The sequence below is a fragment of the Mustelus asterias genome, unplaced genomic scaffold (assembly GCF_964213995.1).
Source record: "Mustelus asterias unplaced genomic scaffold, sMusAst1.hap1.1 HAP1_SCAFFOLD_63, whole genome shotgun sequence".
Lineage (NCBI taxonomy): Eukaryota > Metazoa > Chordata > Chondrichthyes > Carcharhiniformes > Triakidae > Mustelus > Mustelus asterias.
In genome coordinates, this window is record NW_027590128.1 from 799,360 (window position 1) to 823,619 (window position 24,260).

General features: G+C 45.5%; 4 protein-coding genes across 4 annotated transcripts in view; 3 read left to right on the top strand and 1 right to left on the bottom strand.

Annotated features, from left to right (window-relative positions):
* Window positions 1-24,260, top strand: part of LOC144483360 (uncharacterized) — a 461,390-nt gene that overhangs the window by 154,846 nt on the left and 282,284 nt on the right. The window lies entirely within an intron of this gene.
* LOC144483382 (uncharacterized) lies at window positions 731-2,958 on the bottom strand. The gene is made up of 2 exons (XM_078202103.1): window positions 2,699-2,958; window positions 731-2,021 (listed from the first exon to the last, which is right to left on the bottom strand). Exon 2 carries the CDS (start codon window positions 1,679-1,681, stop codon window positions 1,010-1,012), a length of 672 nt encoding a protein of 223 aa, XP_078058229.1. The 5' UTR covers window positions 1,682-2,021; window positions 2,699-2,958; the 3' UTR covers window positions 731-1,009.
* LOC144483352 (uncharacterized) lies at window positions 8,871-12,965 on the top strand. The gene is made up of 2 exons (XM_078202069.1): window positions 8,871-8,930; window positions 11,793-12,965. The coding sequence occupies exon 2, from the start codon at window positions 11,902-11,904 to the stop codon at window positions 12,796-12,798; it is 897 nt and encodes a 298-aa protein (XP_078058195.1). The 5' UTR covers window positions 8,871-8,930; window positions 11,793-11,901; the 3' UTR covers window positions 12,799-12,965.
* LOC144483355 (uncharacterized) overlaps window positions 18,221-24,260 on the top strand; it is an 87,624-nt gene continuing 81,584 nt past the window's right edge. Inside the window, exons 1-2 of the mRNA XM_078202072.1 lie at window positions 18,221-18,315; window positions 18,901-19,387. Coding sequence (XP_078058198.1) covers window positions 18,221-18,315; window positions 18,901-19,387 — 582 coding nt within the window. The remainder of the gene's footprint in view (window positions 18,316-18,900; window positions 19,388-24,260) is intronic.

Sequence of the window (24,260 nt, forward strand, 5' to 3'; positions counted from 1 at the left end):
CTTGTCACATTACTGAAACAGCTCTTATCAAAGTCCGCACTGACATCCTATGTGATTGCAACAAAAATGAACTTTCCCTTTTTATCCTCGACCTATTTGCAGCCTTTGGCAAGGTCGCCCACATCATTCTGCTCCATCCCTCTCCACTGTCGTCCAGCTGGGTGGGGCTACTCTCTCCTGGTTCTACATGGACGGCACGGTGGCACAGTGGTTAGCACTGCCGCCTCAAGCACCAGGGACTCGGGTTCGATTCTGGGTCACTGTCTGTGCAGAGTCGGCACATTCTTGTCTGTGTGGGTTTCCTCCGGATGTTCTGGTTTCCTCCACAGTCCAAAAGATGTACTGGTTAGCATTGACCATGCCAAATTCTCCCTCAGTGTACCCAAACAGGCGCAGGAATGTGGCGACTGGGGGATTTTCATAGTAACTTCATCGCAATGTTAATGTAAGCCTACTTGTGAAACTAATAAAGAAATATTAAACTTTAAACCTATTCTTCTCTCTTCAATCAGAGTCAGAGAATCACTTATAATATCTTCCCTTCCCATTCCCACACTTACCTCTGGTGTCTCCAGAGGCTTGGCCTCTCATTTCTTATCAACATATTCCCATCAGTGACATCATCTGAAAACAGTGTCAGTTTTCACATTTACTCTGTTAAAGAGACAATATAAATGTAGAGTGTTGTTATTGTCTGACAGTGATAGATCAGGAATATCACAAACATTTTAAATGTTCATTCCACATTTCTATTTATTTTCAGAGTCTCAGTCTGGAACAGATCCCAATTTAACACCAATCTCTGACTTGACATCACATTTCCAATATTCACCATTGTTCTTCCTGACTCTAAACCCAGTTGTAAAGGAGTTTCTGTTCTGCCTCCAGGACCACTGAACCATGGAAGAGCGTGGCTGGGACACATTTCTTACACACCTCAGGTTACACAGCCACATGTTCAGTCCTGGATGTCTCTAAAAGCAGCAATGACAAACTCCAAATCCTACAATCATTTGTGAACTTGCTGGTGTCTCAGAAGGTCGGATAACTGAATGAATCCCTTCCCACACTCAGAGCAGGTGAATGGCCTCTCTTCAGTATGAACTCGTTGGTGTCTCTGAAGAGTAGATGACTGAGCAAAGCTGTTCCGACACACAGAACAGGTGAATGGCCTCTCCCCAGTGTGAACTCGTTGGTGTACCAGAAGGTCGGACAACTGACTGAATCCCTTCCCATACTCAGAGCAGGTAAATGGCCTCTCCCCAGTGTGAACTCGCTGATGTCTCAGAAGTTGGGATGACTGAATGAATCCTTTACCACATACAGAGCAGAGGAATGGTCTCTCCCCAGTGTGAACTTGCTGATGTGTCAGAAGGTGGGATGACCGATTGAATCTCTTCCCACACACAGAGCAGAGGAACGGCCTCTCCCCAGTGTGAACAAGCTGATGTGCTACCAGATGCTTCTTGCTTTTAAACGTCTTCACACAATCAGAGCATTTAAAAGGTCTCTGATCACTGTGTACAAGTTGATGGTCAGTGAGGTGGGATGACTGAGTGAATCGCTTCCCACAGACAGAGCAGGTGAATGGTGGCTCATCAGTGTGACAATGATAACGTTTTCTCAGCTTTGGGTAATTGAAGCCCTTCCCACAGTCCCCACATTTCCACAGTTTCTCCATGATGCCAGTGTCCTTGTGACTCTCCAGATTGGACAATCAGTTGAAACCTTGTCCAAACTGTACAGTTTCTCCTTGCTGTGAATGCTGTGATGTTTTATCAGGCTGTATAACTGGTTAAAGCTCTTTCCACAGTCAGTTCACTGGAACACTCTCACTCAGTGCTTTTCCAGTCAATTGTTTCAAAACTTCCAGTTTGAAATCCTCAGACAGAACAAAGAAACATTTCTCATTCCACATTCAAAGGTCCACAATATTCAAGTGCTGATGAATCAAGTGAGTAGATGTTGGATGTCATGTTTGGTTTGATGTTCTTGTTTGGAATTCCTCCCTTTCTCATAGCCTGTAAGAGGAGTTTATAAAATTAATCCTCGGAAGTACAGGACAGAAATTCTGAATAGACAATTCTGATTCTGTGGAACATCTTTTCCTCACTTGTTCACTTATGGGCTGAAGGATCTCTTTCTGTGCTGTGTGACTCTATGACAGCAAGTCCAGTTAGCCCCAAGACCTCAGTGCCTGCTCACCCACATTGATTCCCAGTCACAACAAAAGCAGAAAATGCTGGAAACTCTCAGCAGGTCTAACAGCATCTGTGGACAGAGAATAGAGCCAACTTTTCGAGTCAGGATGACCCTCCGTCAGATTTCAGCATCTGCAGTACTTTGCCATGATTTCCAGTCAAGCGGAATCTTGATTTTGAAATTATCATTCTTATTTTCAAATACCAGACGCATTGATAGCTGAAATCATTTCCCACAGACAGAACAGCTTCTTTACACATTCAAAGGTCAATGATCTTGATGAATCGACTGAATCTAGATGCAATGTTTTGAATTGTGAATTCTCTCTTTTGCGTATCCTGTAAATGCATTACTGTCAGCCCAGGGTAGCAATCCACCATTTTCGGTTTTTATTTCAGATTTCTAGCACCCTCAGTATTTTGCTTTTAACATAGAAATGCATAAAGTTCTCTCCTGCTACTGGTATTGCCCCCTATAAAGATGGCAGCGTCCTTACCGGAACATTGCCCCTTATAAAGATGGAGATCGGCGAGCCAGGCCCCACACCGAGAGAACTACCGAACAATCCTCTCGGTCCAAATGGGGGACCGTTAGATTTTACTCGAACTTTGCGAGCTGAGTCCGGTGTTAATGAAATCTCTCCACCCACCGGCTCCGTTCCCCATCCACACTCGGTGTTTTATTTCACCCGTTGCAAAAGCCACACGAGCTCCTCACGCTTCCGTCAAGCTGCAGCACCTGCATCGCGCATGCTCCAATCACAGCCCGACAGTGCGCATGCGCGGCAGCTCCCGCAGTGAATGCTGGGCAATGGCTCTGCCATTGGATTGTCCCTTTGTGGACACAGATTGGAACAACAGGGACAAGACCATTCATCAGCAATTCACACACTGGTCATGTCTGCCATGTCCTTGGTTATTGGTCGCATGTGGTCAGCACTGCTGCCTCACAGCGCCAGGGACCTGGGTTCAATTCCAGCCTCAGTTTACTGTGTGGAGTTTGCACAATCTCCCTGTGTCTGCGTGGGTTTCTTCCCACAGTTGAGAGATGTGCAGGTTAGGTGGATTGGCCATGGTAAATTGCCCCTTTTGTGTCAGGGCATGAGGTTATTGGGATAGGGCCTGGGTGGGATTGTTGTCGGTGCAGGCTTGATGGGCTGAATGGCCTCCTTCTGCACTGTAGGGATTTTATGATTCTGTGTGTCAAATTTAGTGCTCTGAACATTGTATAATTAAAAAGTAAGCATGCAACCTATTTTGCCAACAGAAATCGAATACAATGTTGGTAAATGTGAGGTCATCCATTTTGGTAGGAATAACAGCAAAATGGACTATTATTGAAATGGTAAAGAATTGCAGCATTCTGCTGTGCAGAGGAACCTGGATGTCCTTGTGCATGAATCACAAAAAGTTGCATTGTCAGAGCCACAGGATGATAGTCATTAAGGCACGCTGCCTAGCTTTTCTTTGGCTACATTCACAACCTTTTGTAGTTCCTTGCGGTCTTGGGCAGAGCAGGAGTCATACCAAGCCGTGATACAACCAGAAAGAATGCTTTCTATGGTGCATCTGTAAAAGTTGGTGAGAGTCGTAGCTGACATGCCAAATTTCTTTAGTCTTCTGAGAAAGTAGAGGCATTGGTGGGCTTTCTTAACTATAATGTCAGCATGGGGGGACCAGGACAGGTTGTTGGTGATCTGGACACCTAAAAGCTTGAAGCTCTTGACCCTTTCTATTTCGTCCCCATTGATGTAGACAGGGGCATGTTCTCCTTTACGCTTCCTGAAGTCAATGACAACCTCCTTTGTTTTGTTGACATTGAGGTAGAGATTATTGTTGCCACACCAGTTCACCAGATGGAGCGGCAGCTTGTAGTGTTAGACCCGGGCTGACTGCCGCCATTGAGGCTGCATGTGGGAGGCCGGCAGGGATTGTGATCGGAGAGTGAAGCCCTGACGTCACAATGGAATGGGTGAGGGTGTGACGTCACAATGGAATGGTTGAGGGTGTGACGTCACAATGGAATGGGTGAGCGTGTGACGTCACAATGGAATGGGTGAGAGTGTGACATCACAATGGAATGGGTGAGGGTTCCAGATGAGCTGAGACTGGGCTGGAGTCGGGCGATGGCACTGACATGTGGCCCGGTGGCACAGTGGTTAGTGCAGCTGCCTAACAGCGCCAGGGACCCGGGTTCAATTCCAGCCTCGGGTTGCTGCCTGTGCAGAGATTCTACATTCCCCCCGTGTCTGTGTGGGTTTCCTCCGGGTGTTCCGGTTTCCTTCCACAGTCCAAAGATGTGCTGGTTAGACGGATTGGCCATGATAAATTGTCACTTGGTATCAGGGGGATTAACGGGTAAATATGTGGATAGGGCCTGGATGGGATTGTTGTCGGTGCAGGCTCGATGGGCTGAATGGCCTCCTCCTACACTGTATTTTATTATTCATTATTATTAATTAATGACTATTCTGATTTCCAGCTGTTTCTGAGTTTTAACTGTATCCTCTATTGTGAACACCGAGGCAAAATACTTGTTCAATTCATCTCCCAGCTCCTTATTTTTCATTATCAATTCCTGGACTCACTTTCTATTAGACAGTTAAGAAATGAGGTGGAGCAAGTGACTGAAGTGTCAGTCAGGGAGCACTATTGGGAGCACCAATAATTTCAAAATAGTTCTGGAAAAAGATAGGACAGGTCCACAGGTCAAGGCCCTAAACTGGAGCCGGGCCACTTTTGTGGGCATTAGGCAGGATCGAGCAGATGTCGATTAGGTGAATTTCTTTGAAGGGAAAGGAATGACTGGCAAATGGGAGGTTTTAAAAGTGTGATATCAAGAGTCCAGGGGCAGTATATTCCTGTTAAGATGAATGGAACGAATGGTAAATTTAGGGATCTCTGGCAGACAAGGGATATTGAGGCTCTGGTCAGGTAAAAGAAGGAAGCAGACATTGGGTTTAGGCAATCGGGGACAAGTGAATCACTCTGATTATAAGAAGTGTAAGAAAATACTGAAGAGGGAAATCAGGAGGACAAAAAGAGGGTATGATATGGATCTGGCAGGTAAGATTAAAGAAAATTCCAAGAGGTTCTATAGCTATATTACGAGTAAAAGGGTGGCTAGAGAGAGAATAGATCCCCTTAAAAATCAGTATGGCCATCTGTGTGTGGAGCCACAGGAGATGGGTGAGATTTTTAATGAATACTTCTCCTCTGTGTTTACTGCGGAGAGCACCATGGGTGCTAAAGAAATAAGGGAAACAAGTGGTGATGTCTTGGGCACACGCATGTTACTTGGGAGGAGCCTTAGGAAAGCAAATTACTGCGGATGCTGGAATCTGAAACCAAGAGAGAAAATGCTGGAAAATGTCAGCAGGTCTGGCAGCATCTGTAAGGAGAGAAAAGAGCTGATGTTTCTTGTCTAGATGACCCTTTGTCAAAAGCTCTGAAACATCAGTTCTTTTCTCTCCATACAGATGCTGCCAGACCTGCTGAGAATGGGGAGAGAGCTTTTGGGGAATGAGAGAGGAAAGAATGTTCCATAGAAATTGTCTGTTCTGAATTTCTATCCTGTACTGACACTGATGACTTTTGTAAACTCATTTTCCAGGATTTTGAAAGAGGAATCACAGGCCGAAATGTCAAACATCACGTCTAGATCTGACAGAGTCGTATTCCTTGGGACCTCAATATCACCGGACTTTGAATCCAGAAGGAGAAATGATTGTCCAGTCTGTCGATTTGAAGAGATTTGAAATGTCAGTGTGAGTGAAAAAGCATCAACACACTGCCACACTTGAGTGAGAGTGTTCCAATGCACTGACTAAAGAGCTTTAACCAGTTACACAGTCTGAATAAGTATCACAACATTCACAGCGGGTAGAGACTGTAATCTTGTTCTGTGTGTGGACGAAGTTTCAACTAGTTGTCCACCCAAGAGAGAGGCAAGGACGCCTGCACCATGGAGAAACCATGGAAATGTGTGGACTGTGGGAAGGGATGCAGAACCCCATCTCAGCTGGAAGCTCATCGGCGCAACCACACTGGGGAGAGCCGTTCATCTGCTCTCAGTGTGGGAAGGGATTCACTCAGTCATCCCACCTGCAATCACACCAGCTACGTCACACAGGAGAGAAGCCGTTCACCTGCTCTCAGTGTGGGGAGGGATTCACTCGGTCAACCAACCTGCAGTCACACCAGCGAGTTCACACTGGGGAGAGACCATTCACCTGCTCTCACTGTGGGCAGGGATTCATTCAGTTCTGCAGCCTGCAGACACACCAACGCATTCACACTGGGGAGAAGCCGTTCACCTGCTCTCAGTGTGGGAAGGGATTCACTCAGTCATCCAACCTGCGGACACACGAACGAGTTCACACTGGGGAGAAACCATTCACCTGCTCTCAGTGTGGGCAAGAATTCACTCAGTCATCCAACCTGCGGACACACGAACGAGTTCACACTGGGGAGAGGCCATTCACCTGCTCTCAGTGTGGGAAGGGATTCACTCGGTTATCCACCCTGCGGACGCACCAGCAAGTTCACACTGGGGAGAGGCCGTTCACCTGCTCTCAGTGTGGGAAGGGTTTCAGCGTTTCATCCCAGCTGCTGAGACATCAACAGGTTCACGAGTGATGACAGTGGTTGGATTCTGCTGTTATTGTTTCTGCTCTCAATTACATCCAGGATTGCATTTTGTTCATTCTCACAGTTGGTCAATAGGAAGGGTCAGAGGGTTTCTTTGTGCTGGACTGGCCGGTCTCAGCCTCCAGTGGGCTGATGCTCTTTGAGTCTTTTTGTGAATACCTGGTTTCAAATGTCACAAGGATCACAGAGTGACAGTGTGTTAGGAAGTTTAGAGATATTTAGTCAGAAGAAAACAGAGGTTGGCAGTGCAAAGGTACATTTCTGAATGGAGGGCTGTGACAAGTGACGTTCCTCAGGGATCAGTGCTGGGACTTTTGCTGTTTGTAATATATATAAATGATTTGGAGGAAAATGTAACTGGTTTGATTGGTAAGTTTGTGGACGACACAAAGGTTGGTGGATTTGCGGATAGCGATGAGGACCGGCAGAGGATACAGCAGGATATGGATCAGTTGGAGACTTGGGCGGAGAGATGGCAGATGAAGTTTAATCCGGACAAATGTGAGGTAATGCATTTTGGAAGGTCTAATACAGATGGGAAATATACAGTAAATGGCAGAACCCTGAAGAGTATTCATAGGCAGAGGCATCTGGGTGTACAGGTACACAGGTCATTGAAAGTGGCAATGCAGGTGGAGAAGATAATCAAGAAGGCATACGGCATGCTTGCCTTCATCGGCCGGGGCATTGAGTTTAAAAATTGGCAAGTCTTGTTGCAGCTTTATAGAACCTTAGTTAGACCGCACTTGGAATCTAGTGTTCAATTCTGGTCACCACACTACCAGAAGGACGTGGAGGCTTTGGAGAGGGTACGGAAAAATATTTATCAGGATGTTGCCTGGTGTGGAGGGCATTAGTTATCAGGACTGAACATGTGGCTGTGTAACCTGAGGTGTAAGAAATATGTCCCAGCCACGCTCTTCCATGATTCAGTGGTCCTGGAGGCAGAACAGAAGCTCCTTTACAACTGGGTTTAGAGTCAGGAAGAACAACGGTGAATATTGGAAATGTGATGTCAAGTCAGAGATTGGTGTTAAATTGGGATCTGTTCCAGACTGAGACTCTGAGAATAAATAGAAATGTGGAATGAACATTTAAAATGTTTGTGTGATATTCTTGATCAGACAATAACAGCACTCTACATTTTTATTGTCTCTTTAACAGAGTAAATGTGAGAACTGACACTGTTTTCAGATGATGTCATTGATGGGAATATGTTGATGAGAAATAAGAGGCCAAGCCTCTGGAGACACCAGAGGTAAGTGTGGGAATGGGAAGGGAAGATATTAGAAGTGATTCTCTGACTCTGATTGAAGAGAGAAGAACAGTTTTAAAGTTTACTGATTTATTAGTGTCACAAGTAGGCTTACATTAACACTGCAATGAAGTTCCTGTGAAAATCCCCTGGTCGCCACATTCCTGCACCTGTTCGGGTACACTGAGGGAGAATTTAACATGGTCAATGCACCCTAACCAGCACATCTTTTGGACTGTGGGAGGCAACCAGAACATCCGGAGGAAACTCACGCAGACAAGGGGAGAATGTGCAGACTCTGCACAGACAGTGACTCAAGCCGAGAATCATACCCGGGTTTCTGGTGCTTGTGGCAGCAGTGCTAACCACCATACCACCCATATAGATCCAGGAGAGAGTAGCCCGACCCAGCTGCACAACAGTGGAGAGGGATGGAGCAGGATAATGTGGGCGACCTTGTCAAAGGCTGCAAATCGGTCGAGGATGAGAAGGGAGAGTTTATCTTTGTCGCAGTCACATAGGATGACAGTGCGGACTTTGACAAGAGATGTTTCAGTAATGTGGCAAGGCAGAAACCTGATTGAAGAATTCAAATATGGAGTTCTGGGGAAGATGGCCTTGCCTTTTGGGACATGACAAAACATTGTGTGAATGAGGGGGCGGGGCTGGAGGACCAGTGAGAGCGGCTGGTCCTCCAACTAATAGGAGTGAATGAGGGGGCGGGGCTGAGGGTGGGTTGCATTGTGGGGATCTGGAGCATGCGCAGTGCCGATCACTGAGGATTGAGACGGTTGTGGAAATATTCAGTCCACGCGATAAAACGGGTAAATCAGGAATGAGCGATGGGGCCGGTGGGTGGGCGGGCTTGGAGGCTTCATAAAAATCCCGTGTACGCCGCAAGTTCCCAATAGGAAGCTCGGATTCGATATTTGAACCGTTGACAACTGCTCGGGCTTTTCCCCCGATTCAGGCCCAGGTGAACGACCGCCATCTTCACAGTGTGCGGCTGAGCGCACGCGCAAACAGAGGGCGCTCCAGGCCCAGCCCCGCCCCTCATTCAGTCTGATTGGTCGGAGGACCAGCCACTCCTGCTCGGTCCTCCAGCCCAGCCCCTCTTCCTATTGGACCGGAGCCGCCGTCAATCAGTCCCCGGGCATTGTGAGCTGGAACAAACCCTTCAGAATCATTGTCAGCTCCCTGGTTTGCAGCTGCGGGGCTTCTCCCTCCCTCCCGGGAACAGGCCCAGGTTAACGGCCCCATCCTGGCTCAGCCACTGGAGGATGGTTCACATCAGAGGATGGGGGAGGGGGACAATAAGTTATACAATCCCGACAGTGCAGAAGGAGGCCATTCGGCCCAGTGAGTCTGCACCGACCACAACCCCATCCCTCACTGTTTGTATGTTCCCACAATTCTGGGAGACGCCAGCCTTACACAGCCTGACCTCAGTTCTGGCAAGACCCAGAGTCGCTGAGCAGAAACTGATAGCCAAGTTTCGCACACATGAGGACGGCCTCAACCGGGATCTTGGGTTCATGTCAGACTATCTGTAACCCCCACGACTTGCCTGGGCTTGCAAAATCTCACAAATTGTCCTGTCTGGAGACAATACACATCTCTAACCTGTGCTTAACGCTCCCTCCACTCGCATTGTCTGTACCTTTAAGACTTGATTACCTGTAAAGACTCGCATTCCAATCATTATTCTGTAAATTGAGTTTGTGTCTTTTTATGCCCTGTTTGTAATCAGAACTCCCACTCACCTGACGAAGGGGCAGCGCTCCGAAAGCTAGTGGCGTTTGCTACCAAATAAACCTGTTCGACCTTAACCTGGTGTTGTGAGACTTCTTACTGTTTTTACACCAGTCCAACGCCAGTATCTCCACATCATGACATTTAAGGGGACAGTAAATTAATATAGGACAGATATAGGACACTGCGGGCGTGCGGTGGACTGAAAGGATTGAGTATGTGGACTTTAAGAAAGAGGTTGTGCTGGAATCTTTGAATGGCATCAAGATAGATAAGTCGCCGGGTCCGGATGGGATGTACCCCAGGTTACTGTGGGAGGCGAGCGAAGAGATTGCAGAGCCTCTGGCGATGATCTTTGCGTCGTCGATGGAGACGGGAGAGGTGCCGGAGGATTGGAGGATTGCGGATGTGGTTCCTATTTTCAAGAAGGGGAATAGGGATAGCCCAGGTAATTACCGACCGGTGAGTCTAACCTCAGTCGTTGGTAAACTGATGGAGAAGATCCTGAGGGACAGGATATATGAGCATTTAGAGAGGTTTAGTATGCTCAAGAATACTCAGCATGGCTTTGTCAAGGGCAGATCATGCCTTACGAGCTGGTGGAGTTCTTCGAAAATGTGACTAAACACATTGACGAAGGGAAGGCGGTAGATGTGGTTTATATAGATATTAGCAAGGCGTTCGATAAGGTCCCCCATGCAAGGCTTCTAGAAAAGGTGAGAGGGCATGGGATCCAAGGGGCAGCTGCCCGGTGGATCCAGAAATTGCTTGCCCAAAGGAGGCAGAGAGTGGGTATAGATGGGTCTTTTTCTAAATGGAGGTCGGTCACCAGTGGTGTGCCCCAGGGATCTGTTCTGGGACCCTTGCTGTTTGTCGTTTTCATAAATGACCTGGATGAGGAAGCGGAGGGATGGGTTGGTAAGTTTGCCGACAACACGAAGGTTGGTGGGGTTGTGGATAGTCTGGAGGGATGTCAGAAGTTACAGAGGGACATAGATAGGATGCAAGACTGGGCGGACAAGTGGCAGATGGACTTCAACCCAGATAAATGCGTAGTGGTCCATTTTGGCAGGTCAAATGGGATGCAGGAGTACAATATAAAGGGAAAGACTCTTAGTACTGTAGAGGATCAGAAGGACCTTGGGGTCCGGGTCCATGGGACTCTGAAAGCGGCCCCGCAGGTGGAGGAGGTAGTTAAGAAGGCGTATGGTGTGCTGGCCTTTATCAATCGAGGGATTGAGTTTAGGAGTCCGGGGATAATGCTGCAGCTATATTAGACCCTCGTCAGACCCCACATGGAGTACTATGCTCAGTTCTGGTCGCCTCACTATAGGATGGATGTGGAAAAGATTGAAAGGGTGCAGAGGAGATTTACAAGGATGTTGCCTGGATTGAGTGGCACGCCTTATGAGGATAGGCTGAGGGAGCTTGGTCTTTTCTCTTTGGAGAGACGAAGGATGAGAGGAGACCTATAGAGGTGTATAAGATGTTGAGAGGCATAGATCGGGTGGACTCTCAGAGGCTTTTTCCCAGGGTGGAAATGTCTGCTACAAGAGGACACCAGTTTAGGGTGCTGGGGGGTAGGTACAGGGGAGATGTTAGGGGTAAGTGTTTGACACACTTCTGTTAAAATCCTGGTTGATTTGTACAAATAGAAAATCACTCTCTTTCTCTTCTTCTGCTTCCAATCCTCTCTCCCTCTTCTCCCCTCATAGAGGTCTTAATCTTGTGTAGGCTCAGATGGGGGTCAGCTTCCCTTCCCTGAAGGTTATTAATGAGCCAGTTGGGTTTTTAACAATCCAGCAGTTTCCATGCTCACTTTTTCCTTGTGCCAGCCCCAAAAATTGCCATATTTATTCAGCTCAATTTCACAACCTGCCTTTGTGTTTTGTGGATTCTCTCACTTTTTTTTCTGTTTTAAATTCACTTGACAGGGTCTTAGAAGGGGTGGTTTTGCAACAGGGAAACCGGAAACCAAACATCATATCGGGATCTGACAAAGTTGCCCAAATTATTGGAACTGAATATCATCAAATTTTGAACATGGAAAGAAAAAAATCCCTGTTCATACTGGTGGGAAATCGTACATGTGTTCTGTGTGTGGACGAGGCTTCAGCCAATCTTCTGGCCTGTCGAGACACAAGCGTATTCACACTGGTGAGAAACTGTGGAAATGTGGGGACTGTGAGGAGGCATTTGGTTACCCGTCTGAGCTGGAAACTCAGTGACGCATTCACCTGCTTTATATGTGGGAAGGGATTCACTCGGTCATCAAACTTGCTGACGCACCAGCGAGTTCACACTGGAGAGAAGCTGTTCACCTGCTCCGTGTGTGATTCATCCAACTGGCTGAAACACCAGCGAGTTCATACTGGGGAGAGACCATTCACCTGTTCTGAATGTGGGAGAGGATTCACCCATTTATCCACCTTGCTGAGACACCAGCGAGTTCACATTGACGAGAGACCTTATAAATACCCGGAATGTGGGAAGTGCTATAAAGGTTCCTGGGAACTTACGTCCCCTCAAAGTGTTCACACTGAAGAGAGACTGTTCAGGTGCTCTCACTATGGGACTAGGTTCAGGCAATCATCTCAACTCACTGGACACCAGTGTATTGACACTGGGGAGAGGCCATTCACTTGCTCTGAGTGTGGGAAGGACTTTATGCAGTCATCCACCCATCTGAGACATCAGCGGGTTCACACTAAAGACAGACTTTTCAAAGGTCCAGACTGTGGGAAGTGCTATAAAGGTTCTGAGGAACTGATGTCCCACCAACATCTTCACAATGATGAGAGACCATTCAGGTGCTCTCACTGCGGGACTGGGTTCAGACAATCATCACCCCTCACTGTCCACCAGCGCACTCACATGGGGAGAAACCATTCACCTGCTCCAAGTGTGGGAAGGGATTCATTCAGAAATCTCACTTGCTGAAACACCAACGAGTTCACAAGTAACTACATTGATTGGATTTTCCTGTTAATCTCATCCACGACAACCATCTTCAGTGGAGTCTGTTTCTGTTCATGTGAATAAACTCCAGGCCTGTTACAGTTAATATTGTTGATCAAAGGAAAATAAATCAGTTTTGTCTGAAGCACACAGTGCGGTAAATCTTTTTAATTTCTCATTCATGTTAATTTCTTTGGAAGGGCTCTCCCTCTCTCCTGTCTCCTTCCATCCTCACCTCCAGTAACAAGTGTGAGGAGCTCATGGAGCTTCTTTGTCACTCAGATTGAGACAAATTGATCAACTACCTCTGCTGCTTCCCTTCCTTCCATTAGCCCATTGAGCCAGACTTTATAGAAAGTTCCTCATCCAAGTCCTAACCCCAGGTTTCTCCAGTTTCTATCCTATATCTCACTTATGCCCTCTCAGAGCACATACTGTCTTCTGTTGTATTGACCCTATTCCCACTAAACCACCGAGCACCCACCTTTCCCGTGTTAGCTGATACTGTTTGCAGCTCTCAATCTCTTTTAATCTCTTTTAATTCTGTCCCTCCTCCCTTCAAATTCACCACCATCACCCATCCTAAAAAATCAATCTGTGACCACACCGTTCTCGCCAACAACCGCTCCATCTCATATCACTTTTCTCTCCCAAGTCCCTGAACTCAGAGTCCCTCTGGGATCTATCCATGGCCCCTCCTATCTCTCATCTACATGCTGCCACTATGTTATATCATTCAAAAGCACCATGTTTGTTTTCACATGCACACTGGCAATGCCCAGTTCTATCATAGAGTCCCTGCAGTGCAGAAGGAGGCCATTTGGCCCATCGAGTCTGCACCAACTCTGAGAGAGCATTTTATCAAAATTCATTGATTGTGACAAGGCAAGTTGACAAAGCTGTTTTTTTAAAAAAGCTAATGGGGTCCTCAGTTTATGAATGGAGGTATGGAGTGCAAAGCAGGGAGTTATCCTGAATCTTCATAAATTACTGATTACCCAGCAGTGAGGAAAATTGATCAGGTACACCCTGCATACAAAAAGCAGGACAAATGCTACCCGGCCAATTATTGGTGCATTCAACCTCCCTTGATCATCAGTAAAGTGATGAAAGGGGATATCTGCTGTTAAGTGGCACTTGCTTCAGAAGAAACTACTCACTGATGGTCAGTTTGGGTTCTGCAAGGGTCACTGAGTTCCTGACCTCATTACAGCCTTGGTTCAAACATGGAGAAAAGAGCTGAACTGCCTCATAGAGGTGAAAGTACCTTATTGTATCAGCTGATGTTACTACTGGCAATGTCAGATTCCAGGATGGAAGATGGCTTGATAGATCCTCACTATTATTTTGTTTAGATAGCTGGATGAGCAGACAGAGATTTTTGGTAAACTTTTATTAAACAAGAAAACATTAAGTAGAATTAACTCTCCTTCACCCCAGCAATACCTTGACAGATATAAACAGATTTCTACCATTACACAAGTTACAAACTTTATCTTACACTCAAATATTCTCAGTAAGTTCACAGTCCATGCAAACCAATCGGTGAAATGTGGCCAGACACCCCACACTCTGAAACCAAGTGACAGATGTCACCGAATACAACTTCTCTGGATTTCTCATCATTTCCCCAGATGGTTGTCAAACTGTGAGCCAACTGATCTCACTGAAATTCTGTCTTCCACATGAGCATTTCCAATCCCACACTCTCGAAGATGACACTTTGGAATCTTCTCCTATACAATTCTTTCTATTGGATGCCTTCACCAAGGATCCACCGCCAGGATTTCAACTTCTTTCTGTATTCGTCTGGCCTCGATCTCCATGTGCATTCAAGCTTCCAAACAATCTCTCAGGTACCCAACCACGCTAACAGAACACACTTGTTTCACAGGCTAGATTCAGGTGTCAGCAACTTTTTGATCACCTCGGATCCCAAAAGGCCAGTATACAGGAACAGCAAGTAATTAGGAAAGCTCATAGAATGTTATTGTTCATAGTGAGGGGAAGTGATTACAAAAGTAGGGAGGTTATGCTCCAGTTGTACACACAATTGGTGAGACCACATCTGGAGTGTTGTGCACAGTATTGGTCTCCCTACTTAAGGAAAGATGTAAATGTATTGGAAGCAGTTTTGAGAAGGTTTTCTAGACTAATACCAGGAATAGACAGGTTGTCTGATGAGGAAATGTTGGACAGGGTCAGCTTGTATCCACTAGAGTTTAGAAGAGTAAGAGGTGATTAGATCAAAACCTGAGGGTCTTGACAGGGTGGATGTGGAGAGAATGTTTTCTTTTAATGGAGAATCTAGACCTGGCAGGGGTGGAGCATATGTTTACAAATAAGAGTTTGCTCATCTATGACCAAGATTACTAATGTTTTCTCTAAGAGGGCTGTGAGTCTCTGGAACTCTTCCTCAAAAGACAGTGGAAGCATTGTCTTTGAATAAGTTAAAAGCACAGTCAAATAGAATCTTGATTTATGAGGGACTGAAAAGTTATTAGGAGTAGCCAGGACTGTGGGGTTGAGGCTAAAATCAGATCTGCCATGATCTTATTGAATTGTGGAGCAGGTTGGAGGGACTGAGTAGCCTACTCCTAGTTCATTCGTTCATATATTCTTATGTCTTTTTCCCTGGAAATCTCTCTCTCTCTTGGGAATGTGCATCACTCAACTTTTCCATTCGCACTGATGATTGAAATCTTTTTGAACAGGGCATCATTGTTCCTCTGACATTTGATCACTGATGATAGTCGTGTCCAAATGAACCAAGATATTTCTGACTGAAAATCCTTCCATTCTAATCCCTTGTAAATAAAAACATCTATCAAAGCAATGAATGTAAGCACAGGATAGAAATTTGAAACTGATATTCTGGTTGTCACATAACCTTCTCCTCCCTTTCTGGAAAGCATTCTTTCTGGTTGTATCACAACTTGATATTGCTCCTGCTCTGTCCAAGACCACAAGAAACTACAAAGGGTCATGAAAGACCAAATCCATCCTGCAAACCAGCCTCCTATCCATTGACTATGTCTACATTTCCCACTGTCTTAGAAAAGCAGCCAGCATAATCAAGGACCCCACGCACCCTGGACATTCTTTCTTCCACCTTCTTCCATCGGGAAAAAGATATAAAGGTCTGAGAACATGTATAACCAAATCGAGAACAGCTTCTTCCCTGAGGCCATCAAACTTTTGAATGGAACTACCTCACATTAATTTGATCTTTCTCTATATCCTAGCTATGACTGTAATACTACATTCTGCACCCTCCTCTTTCCTTCTCTTTGTCAGTAAAACGTACAAGAAACAAACTTCTCACTGTCTACTAATACATGTGACAATAATAAATCAAATCTAATCAAATTTCAAACTTTAAACATCTGCCTCCTCCCTATCAATTGTAAGCCTAATTCTTTTGACCATCCTCCTTATTTTTCCCCAGTTCTCCCCCAAGGACGCTGCTGACTCTGGGGTTCAGTTTCACATTGAGCTATTCCACTCCCCAATATGTCACCCAGGTGTCTAAATTTTTACACCTGAATTTTGCTATCAATTCCAGTGACTACCCAGATGTACATCATATCTGGATGGGGTCACTTCGCCTCCTCCCCATCCCATCCATCGCAGTCCCAGGTGTTTGGAGACTGGGCTCCGGCCGAGTAATGGCGGCCGCGGCTCCCACAATCCCCCGCGCTGAGGAAATCGCTCTATTCGCCGGGTGGGACTGCGCATGATGAACCCAGAGAAGTGCTGCGCATGTGCGGAGGATAGCGTTTCCCATTGGCCAACAACTGAGAGCGACCGGGGTCAAAGTGTCTCCCACTCACTTCCGCTGCACCACTGTCTTCATGAGGGGTATTGACCAATGGGAAGAATTGGAGGACCGGAAGGACACTGGTCCTCCAGCCAATCAGAGTGCGGGCTTTGTGACAATGCAGATTGGATTTCAGACAGACTGAAACCTCTTCCTACATGTCAGTAAAACACTTTGTTTTCTTCTCTCCTTTTTCTCATTCTGGGGTTAAATTGGGGACTTGCAGCAACTGAAGGGAAAGGAAGTGAATTCAGGGAGGCTGCAGACTCTGGAAAGGTTGGCCCAGGTATCTCTCTCCTTCTTAAAGACATTGCCATCCTTTGCTTCCTCAACTTGTCACATTTATTTGTCTGGTTAAGAGGATGGTCTCTTTCCTAATGTTCACAATTTAAAGGAGTGATTTCCTGAGGAAATAGCTGAAATTTAAGGGGCAGTAAATTAATATAGGACAGCGATGTGTGCAGTCTTGTAATATGGTACAAATTAGATATATTATGCATGGTCCAGTAATAAAGTTCATTTTTTATTATTTTTAGTTTTGTTAATACTGTAACTAAGTAGTTTATTTTCAGTAATCGGGTTATTGTATCACACAAGGAGTCCATTCAGCAACTCAAGTCCATGCTAACTCTCTGTAGAGCCAACCAGTCAGTCCCATTCCCCCTTAAGTTCATAAGATAGAGGAGCATAATTAGGCTATTTGGCCCATTGAGTCCGCTCCGCCATTCAATCATGGCTGATATGCTCCGCATCCCGTCTGTATCCCTGTTCCCCTGCCAGTCTATTTTGACTGCCCATCTAATTTCATTTTGAAATATTGAATGTATCAAAATGCACCATCCTCATAGCCAAACAATTGATATTCAAGAATGTTCACTGTTGAAATAATGTTCTATCTCATAGCCTTGCTGTACTTCTATTTATTAAACTGGTCCCCTATGTTACATACATTTTACTTCACTAAGTATATTTAGGTATTTAGACGAGCAACCTGCATGAAGATATCTCAGTGCTGGAGAAGAAGCAGTGAGTATGGATTTGTTGATCAGCATGAATCAACACCTTCAGGAGAATTGGAAGGGTGTATTATACATACAGCAGAGTGAGGATACAGGGATAGGGTGTGGGATGGAGATGTACAGATTCAGAGGAACGAGAAAGGAAGAAATGTTCCACAGAAACTAGAATTGTCTATTCTGAATTTCTGTTTGATACTGACAGTGATGACTTTTGTAAACTCATTTTACAGGAAGTTATAAGGGGAAGATTTGCTGCCAGCAATCTCAAAACATGTTAAGGCTTAATAGAGTCACTCAAATTATCAGAACCTGAATATCATCAGACTTTGAATCGAGAAGAAGAAATATTTATCTGTTTTTTCTGTCACATCAGTGTGACTGGAAAGGCACCAAGGAACACAGAGCTGAGTGAGAGTGTCCAGTACACTGACTGTCAAAAGACCAGTTACACAGACTGCAAAAATATCACATCATTTACAGCGGGGACAGACAGTACACATGCTCTATGAATGGATGAGGATTTAACTGATTGTTAAACCTGGAAAGACACAAGGACATCCACACCATGGAGAAACCGGGGAAAGATGAGGATTGTGGTAAGGAATTCCGTATCCCGTCTGCACTGCAAACTCATCAACATATTCACACTGGGGAGAGACTGTTCCCCTGCTCCAAGTGTGGGGAAGGAGACTGCTCCCCATCTGCCCTGAAGATTCATCAATGCAGCCACACTGGGGAGAGGCCCTTCATCTGCTCCGAGTGTGGGAAGGGTTTTCTCCAGGCAGCCGACCTGTGGAATCACCAAGCAGTTCACAGTAGGGAGAGGCTGTACACCTGCTCTGATTGTGGGAAGGGATTCACTCAGTTATCCCACCTGCTGACACACCAGCAAGTTCACACTGGGGAAAAACCGTTCAACTGCTCTGAGTGTGGGAAGCAATTCAATCATTCATCTGAACTTTTGAATCACCAACAAATCCACACCGGAAAGCGACCATTCACCTGCTCCGACTGTGGAAAGGGTTTCACTCAGTCATCTCACCTGCAGATACACCAGCGAGCCCACACTAAGGAGAGGCCTTTCAACTGCTCTGAGTGCAGGAAGTGTTTTATTCAGTTATCACACCTAGTGACTCACCAGGGAGTCCACAGGAGGGAGAGGCCGTTCCCCTGCTCCGAGTGTGGGAAGCGTTTTATTCAGTTATCACACCTAGTGACACACCAAGGAACCCACACAAGGGAGAGGCCATTCAGCTGCCCCGAATGTGGGAAACGTTTTATCCAATCGTCACACCTAATGTCACACCAGGGAGTTCACAGCAGGGAGAGGCCATTCGTCTGCTCCGAGTGTGGGAGGCGTTTTATTCAATCATCCCACCTAGTGTCACACCAGGAGGTTCACACCAGGGAGAGGCCATTCACCTGTTCCGAGTGTGGCAGGGGATTCATTCAGTTATCCGACCTGCAGAATCACCAGCAAGTTCACACCGGGGAGAGGCTGTTCACCTGCTCTGAGTGTGGGAAGGGATTCACTCGTTCAGCTAACCTGCAGGCACACCGACGTGTTCACACCAGGGAGAGACCATTCACCTGCTCTGAGTGTGGGAAAGGATTCGCTCTTTCATCTTATCTGCAGAGTCACCAGCAAGTTCACACCGGAGAGAGGCCGTTTATCTGCTCTGAGTGTGGAAAGGGATTCATGCAGTCATCCCACCTGCTGACACACCAGCGAGTTCACAAGGATTCACAAAGGGATTCACTCAGTCATCCCACCTGCTGAGACACCAGTAAGTTCTCAAGTGATGACAGTGGTTGGATTCTGCTGTTATTGCTGCTGTTAATCACATCCGGGACTGAACTATGTTCATTTTGACAATTGGTGAAGTGGGAGGGTTGGAGGGTTTCTTTCTGCTGGACTGGCCGGTCTCACAACTTTGTTTTCAGTGGACTGATGCTCTTTGAGTTTGGGAGAGCACATTTCCACTGAAATGATCCACAAAAAAAAAGCTGATGAATGTGCCAACTCGACACAGCCACCCAAGGCCGGAATCAAACCTGGGTCCCTGGGGCTGTGAGCCAACTGGTCTAACCACTGTGCCACCATATCATGGACCCCGAGCAAAACTGGAATCAATGGATATCAAGGGGCAAACTCTCTGCTGGTTGGACTTATACCTGGCAATTAGGAAGATGGTTGTGGTTGTGGAGGGTCAGTCATCTCAGCTCCAGGACATCAATGCAGGGATCTCTCAGGGTAGTGTCCGAGGCCCAACCATCTTCAGCTGCTTCATCAATAACCTTCCCTCCGTCATAAGGTCAGAAGTGGGGATGTCCGCCAATGAATACACAATGTTCAGCACCATTTGTGATTCCTCAGATACTGAAGCAGTCCATGTCCAAATACAACAATATCCAGGCTTGGGCTGACAAGTGGCAAGTAACATTCATGCCACATAAGTCCGAGGCAATGACCATCTCTAACAGGAGAAGATCTAACCATCACCCCTTGAGATTCAAGGGCATTACCATCACTGAATCCCCCTTCCACTATCAACATCCTGGGGGGTTACATTGACCAGAAACCCATAGATACTGTGGCTACCAGAGCAGGTCAGAGACTGGCAGCCCTGAGGAGAGTAACTCACCTTCTGACTCCCCCACCCAAAGCCCGTCCACCATCTACATGACACAAGTCAGGAATGTGATGGAATACTCTCCACTTGCCTGAATGAGTGCAGCTCCCAACAACACTCAAGAAGCTCAAAACCATCCAGGACAAAGCAGCCCCACTTGATCAACACACTAACCACAAACATTCACTCCCTCTACCACCGACGGACAGTAGCAACAGTGTGTACCATCTACAAAATGCACTGCAGGAACTCACCAAGACTCCTTAGGCAGCATCTTACAGACCCAGAAACATTACCATCTAGAAGGACAAGAGCAGCAGATACATGAGAATATCACCACCTGGAAGTTCCTCTCTAAGTCACTCATGTCAGGAAAACAGAGATAGTTTTAAGTGATCTATGTTTCTATTGTTAAATATTAGAAATAAAGTATAGATTTAAGTAAGTTTGATTTAGTGTTTCTGTGTAGGAAGAGGAGAACTTTGGTTGGATTAATGTTGAACAAAGGTGTTTGCATGTGTGGGGGATAGGTTTCAATTGAAATTGTATTCCTGTTGTGCTGAGAGAGTTTATGGCGTGAAAAATAAACGTGAAGTTGGAGAAGTAATGCATTGTTGCATAGCAACCAGGGGCACCTTTAGGGTGAGAAGGTTTTTGAGTGTAGTATTAGTTGAATTTATAGTCTTTGGTCGTGACTTTTAAGGGGCGTCTTGACAAATACATGAATAGGATGGGAATAGAGGGATATGGTCCCTGGAAGGGTAGGGGGTTTTAGTTCAGTCGGGCAGCATGGCCGGTGCAGGCTTGGAGGGCTGAAGGGCCTGTTCCTGTGCTGTAATTTTCTTTGTTCTTTGTTCTATAGCAGTTGGGATGAGGAAACGAGAGAGTGAGCAGCTCTCAGCTCTACTAGAAGCAGGAAAGCCATACAATGGAGTAATGTGTGCGAAAGCAAGCTCCAGAGGAACTAAAGGACAGTTAGTTTGAGAAACCCGGGAATGGAAAAGAAGCTCCAGGAATATTGAAGAAAAAAAGGAACAGCATTGTCTTTTGAACAGGATACTATTCATGGAAGTTAAACTCAGACCTGGGAAGAAAAGAACTGATGAGGTTGGTGACAGACAAGCCGCATATCTGAATAGTGGGAAGGTTTGATGTCCTTAAATCCAGATTTTGAAGCAATTGTATTCTGTTACAGACTGATGATCTGAGTTTATGCAGAATTTTGGAAGCATGTTGCAATTCAAGGCAAAGGAATTCTGAGAGTTAAAAACCTAGAGGCAGCTTCTTGCTAAAAGAGTGGAGAGAAAGGCTTGTTTGAAAGGATAATTGGAAGACCTGGAAGTGGATCTTTGTTGAAAGCAATGGAGAGAAACTTGGTTTGGAAGGAGATATTAACACGTGTCTTTCTGAGAGCGGAGTTTGAAAACACTCGAGACAATCATCTGGGGGGGAAATTTGAGGAGAAATCCACAGAGGATCGATTGAGTTGCATCTGCCACTTGGTTTCAGAGTGGGGGTTGTCTGATCACAGCTAACCTGTGGGTTTAAAGGAACCATGTGTTTACTGAGAACATTATAGCATAAGGAATTTTAAATCTATGTTATCCTTGAAATCTGGATACATTTGTGAAGGTAAGTGTGAGTCAAGGAGTATTTTGTTATCGTCAAACTCTTCGTGTTTAATAAATATTTTATTAAAAGCTAATTGGCAGTCCTGAGATTCTGTTCCTTTATGTTTTCTACAAAAAGTAAAAGTTGCAGTCTTTTGAGCCAGTGTTCCATCCTGGAATCATCCTGTCCAATTATAACATCAACTGGGATCGTAACACTCACATCTTGACTTCAAAATATATCGCTGTTCCTTTGCTGTCACTGGACCAGAATCCTGGAGCTTCCTCCCAAACAAGTGTGGGTGTCCCTACACCACAGGGATTGCTGTGGTTCTAGAAGGCAGCTCAACACCACCTTCTCAAGGCCATTTAGAAATGGGCAATAAATGCTGACCTAGCCAGTGAGGCCCACCTTTTATTATTCAGGGCAGGCTGTGGGCTTTGACCTCTGTAAACGAATAAAAAATAAGGTAATACCTGTTTTTAGCCCATTGAATTGGTTTTCAATGACAGCATTGTCTTCTCCCTTGTTCTTATGTCCTGGGCCTATTACACGGTTATACTTGAAGGAATAGAGCCAGCCTGACTCCACTGTGTTATCTCTGACACTGTTATCATTCCCTAAGCTGCTACAGACTAGTTCATTAGCTCAAACAAACACATCTTTCTCACAGTGTGAGGCCAGTTTCCTGCACAATTTAATTCATTTTGCAGACATTGCTAATTCCAGCAAGGCTGCGACTTGACTACATTGACCAGCATGCTTTGCACATTGAACCCACAATGCAGTTCAGTGCAGTTCTTCAGATATGCTCAGTCTGGGTTCTTCTATCACCCTCGATATTTCCTGTTACCACCATGAGAGACTCCACACACAGCGTTACACCACAACCCGTGAACACTGATTAATATAAAATAAATAAAGTTACAAACTGACTGCACATTAAAAAGGTCCATAATACATTGGTTTCCAATAGAGCCATTGTAATAAAAGCCAATGAAGTTATGCTGAGGCTTTATGAAGCACTGTTTAAACCACAATGGGAATATTGTGTTCATATCCAGACAGCACGCTTTAGGAATGATGGGATGGTCCTTGAGAAGGTGCGGAGGTTCACCAGAATGGTTCCAGCAATGAAGGATTTTAACTCCAAGGTCAGGTTTGAGAAGTTGGAGTTATTCTCCCTGGAATGAAGGAGGCTAAGGGAAGATCTGATAGAGGTGAACACTATTATGACAGGTTTAGATCAAGTGGATACAGAAATTGGCCACGATTGACAGAGACTGCTGGAGGCAAGGCTATTGGTTAATATAACTTTTTATTGCACCTTCTTCTAAATATGTACAGCACAAGGCTCAGCAGACAACCATCTCTCAGCAGACTCTTATCATCTGATCTTACATCACTGGGTAGAATATTTACAAATTTAACATTAACCCTTTACACTGCACCAAGTCTTCAGTCAGCCTCCTAACATCCCCTCAGTGCCAGTTGTCTGATTTATCAATTGATGTTTCTGAGATTCACCTTGGGACACTCTCCTACATTGAAGGTCTGATGTAAACAAAAGTTATTTTTTAAATCTCATTGTAACAGACTGAGGAAGTCAGGATTAAAACAATATCTGGGTAAATGGAGTTAGGTCACAGATCAGCCATGACCTCAGTGAATGAGAGAACAGGCTTGAGGGGATAAATGACCTCCTCCTGTTCCTGGTAAACTTGGACTCAGACACCAGCTGATGAATGGAAAGTGATGGGAGACCTGGGGAGAAGAGACTTCATCAGAAACCAGCACTGGAGCAGAGTTAGAGAGTGGGAGAATCCTGGGGAGAAACTACACAGGAACTGGAGCAGGTTGTTCAGCCCTTCCAGTCTGCTCTGTCATTCAGTTAGACTCTGGCTGATCAATCAGATTATTATCAAGATTTATTTGATTCTATTCTGTAGATTAAGCTGCAGCTCAGTTTTATGGGAAATTAACATCAGCAGAAACAAACTCCAACTATCACAATGGGAACATGTGAATTAGGAGCAGGAGAAGGCCACTCGGCCCCTCGAACCTGCTCCACTATTAAATAGGATCCCGGCTGATCCGATTGTAGCTTCAACTCCACTTTCCTTCTTGTCCCTCACACCCTTTGACTCTCTTGTCAATCAAGAATCTATTAAATTCAGACTTCAGAATATTCAGTGAGCCAGCCTCCACCACTCTCTGTGGAAGAGGATTCCACACTGTAACAACCCTCTGAGAGAAAAGGTTTCTCCTCATCTCAGTCTTAAATGGGAGACCCCTTATTTTTAAACTGTGCCTCTAGTTCTCCTCTCTCTACAATCAACATCAGTCAAGTCCCCTCTGAAT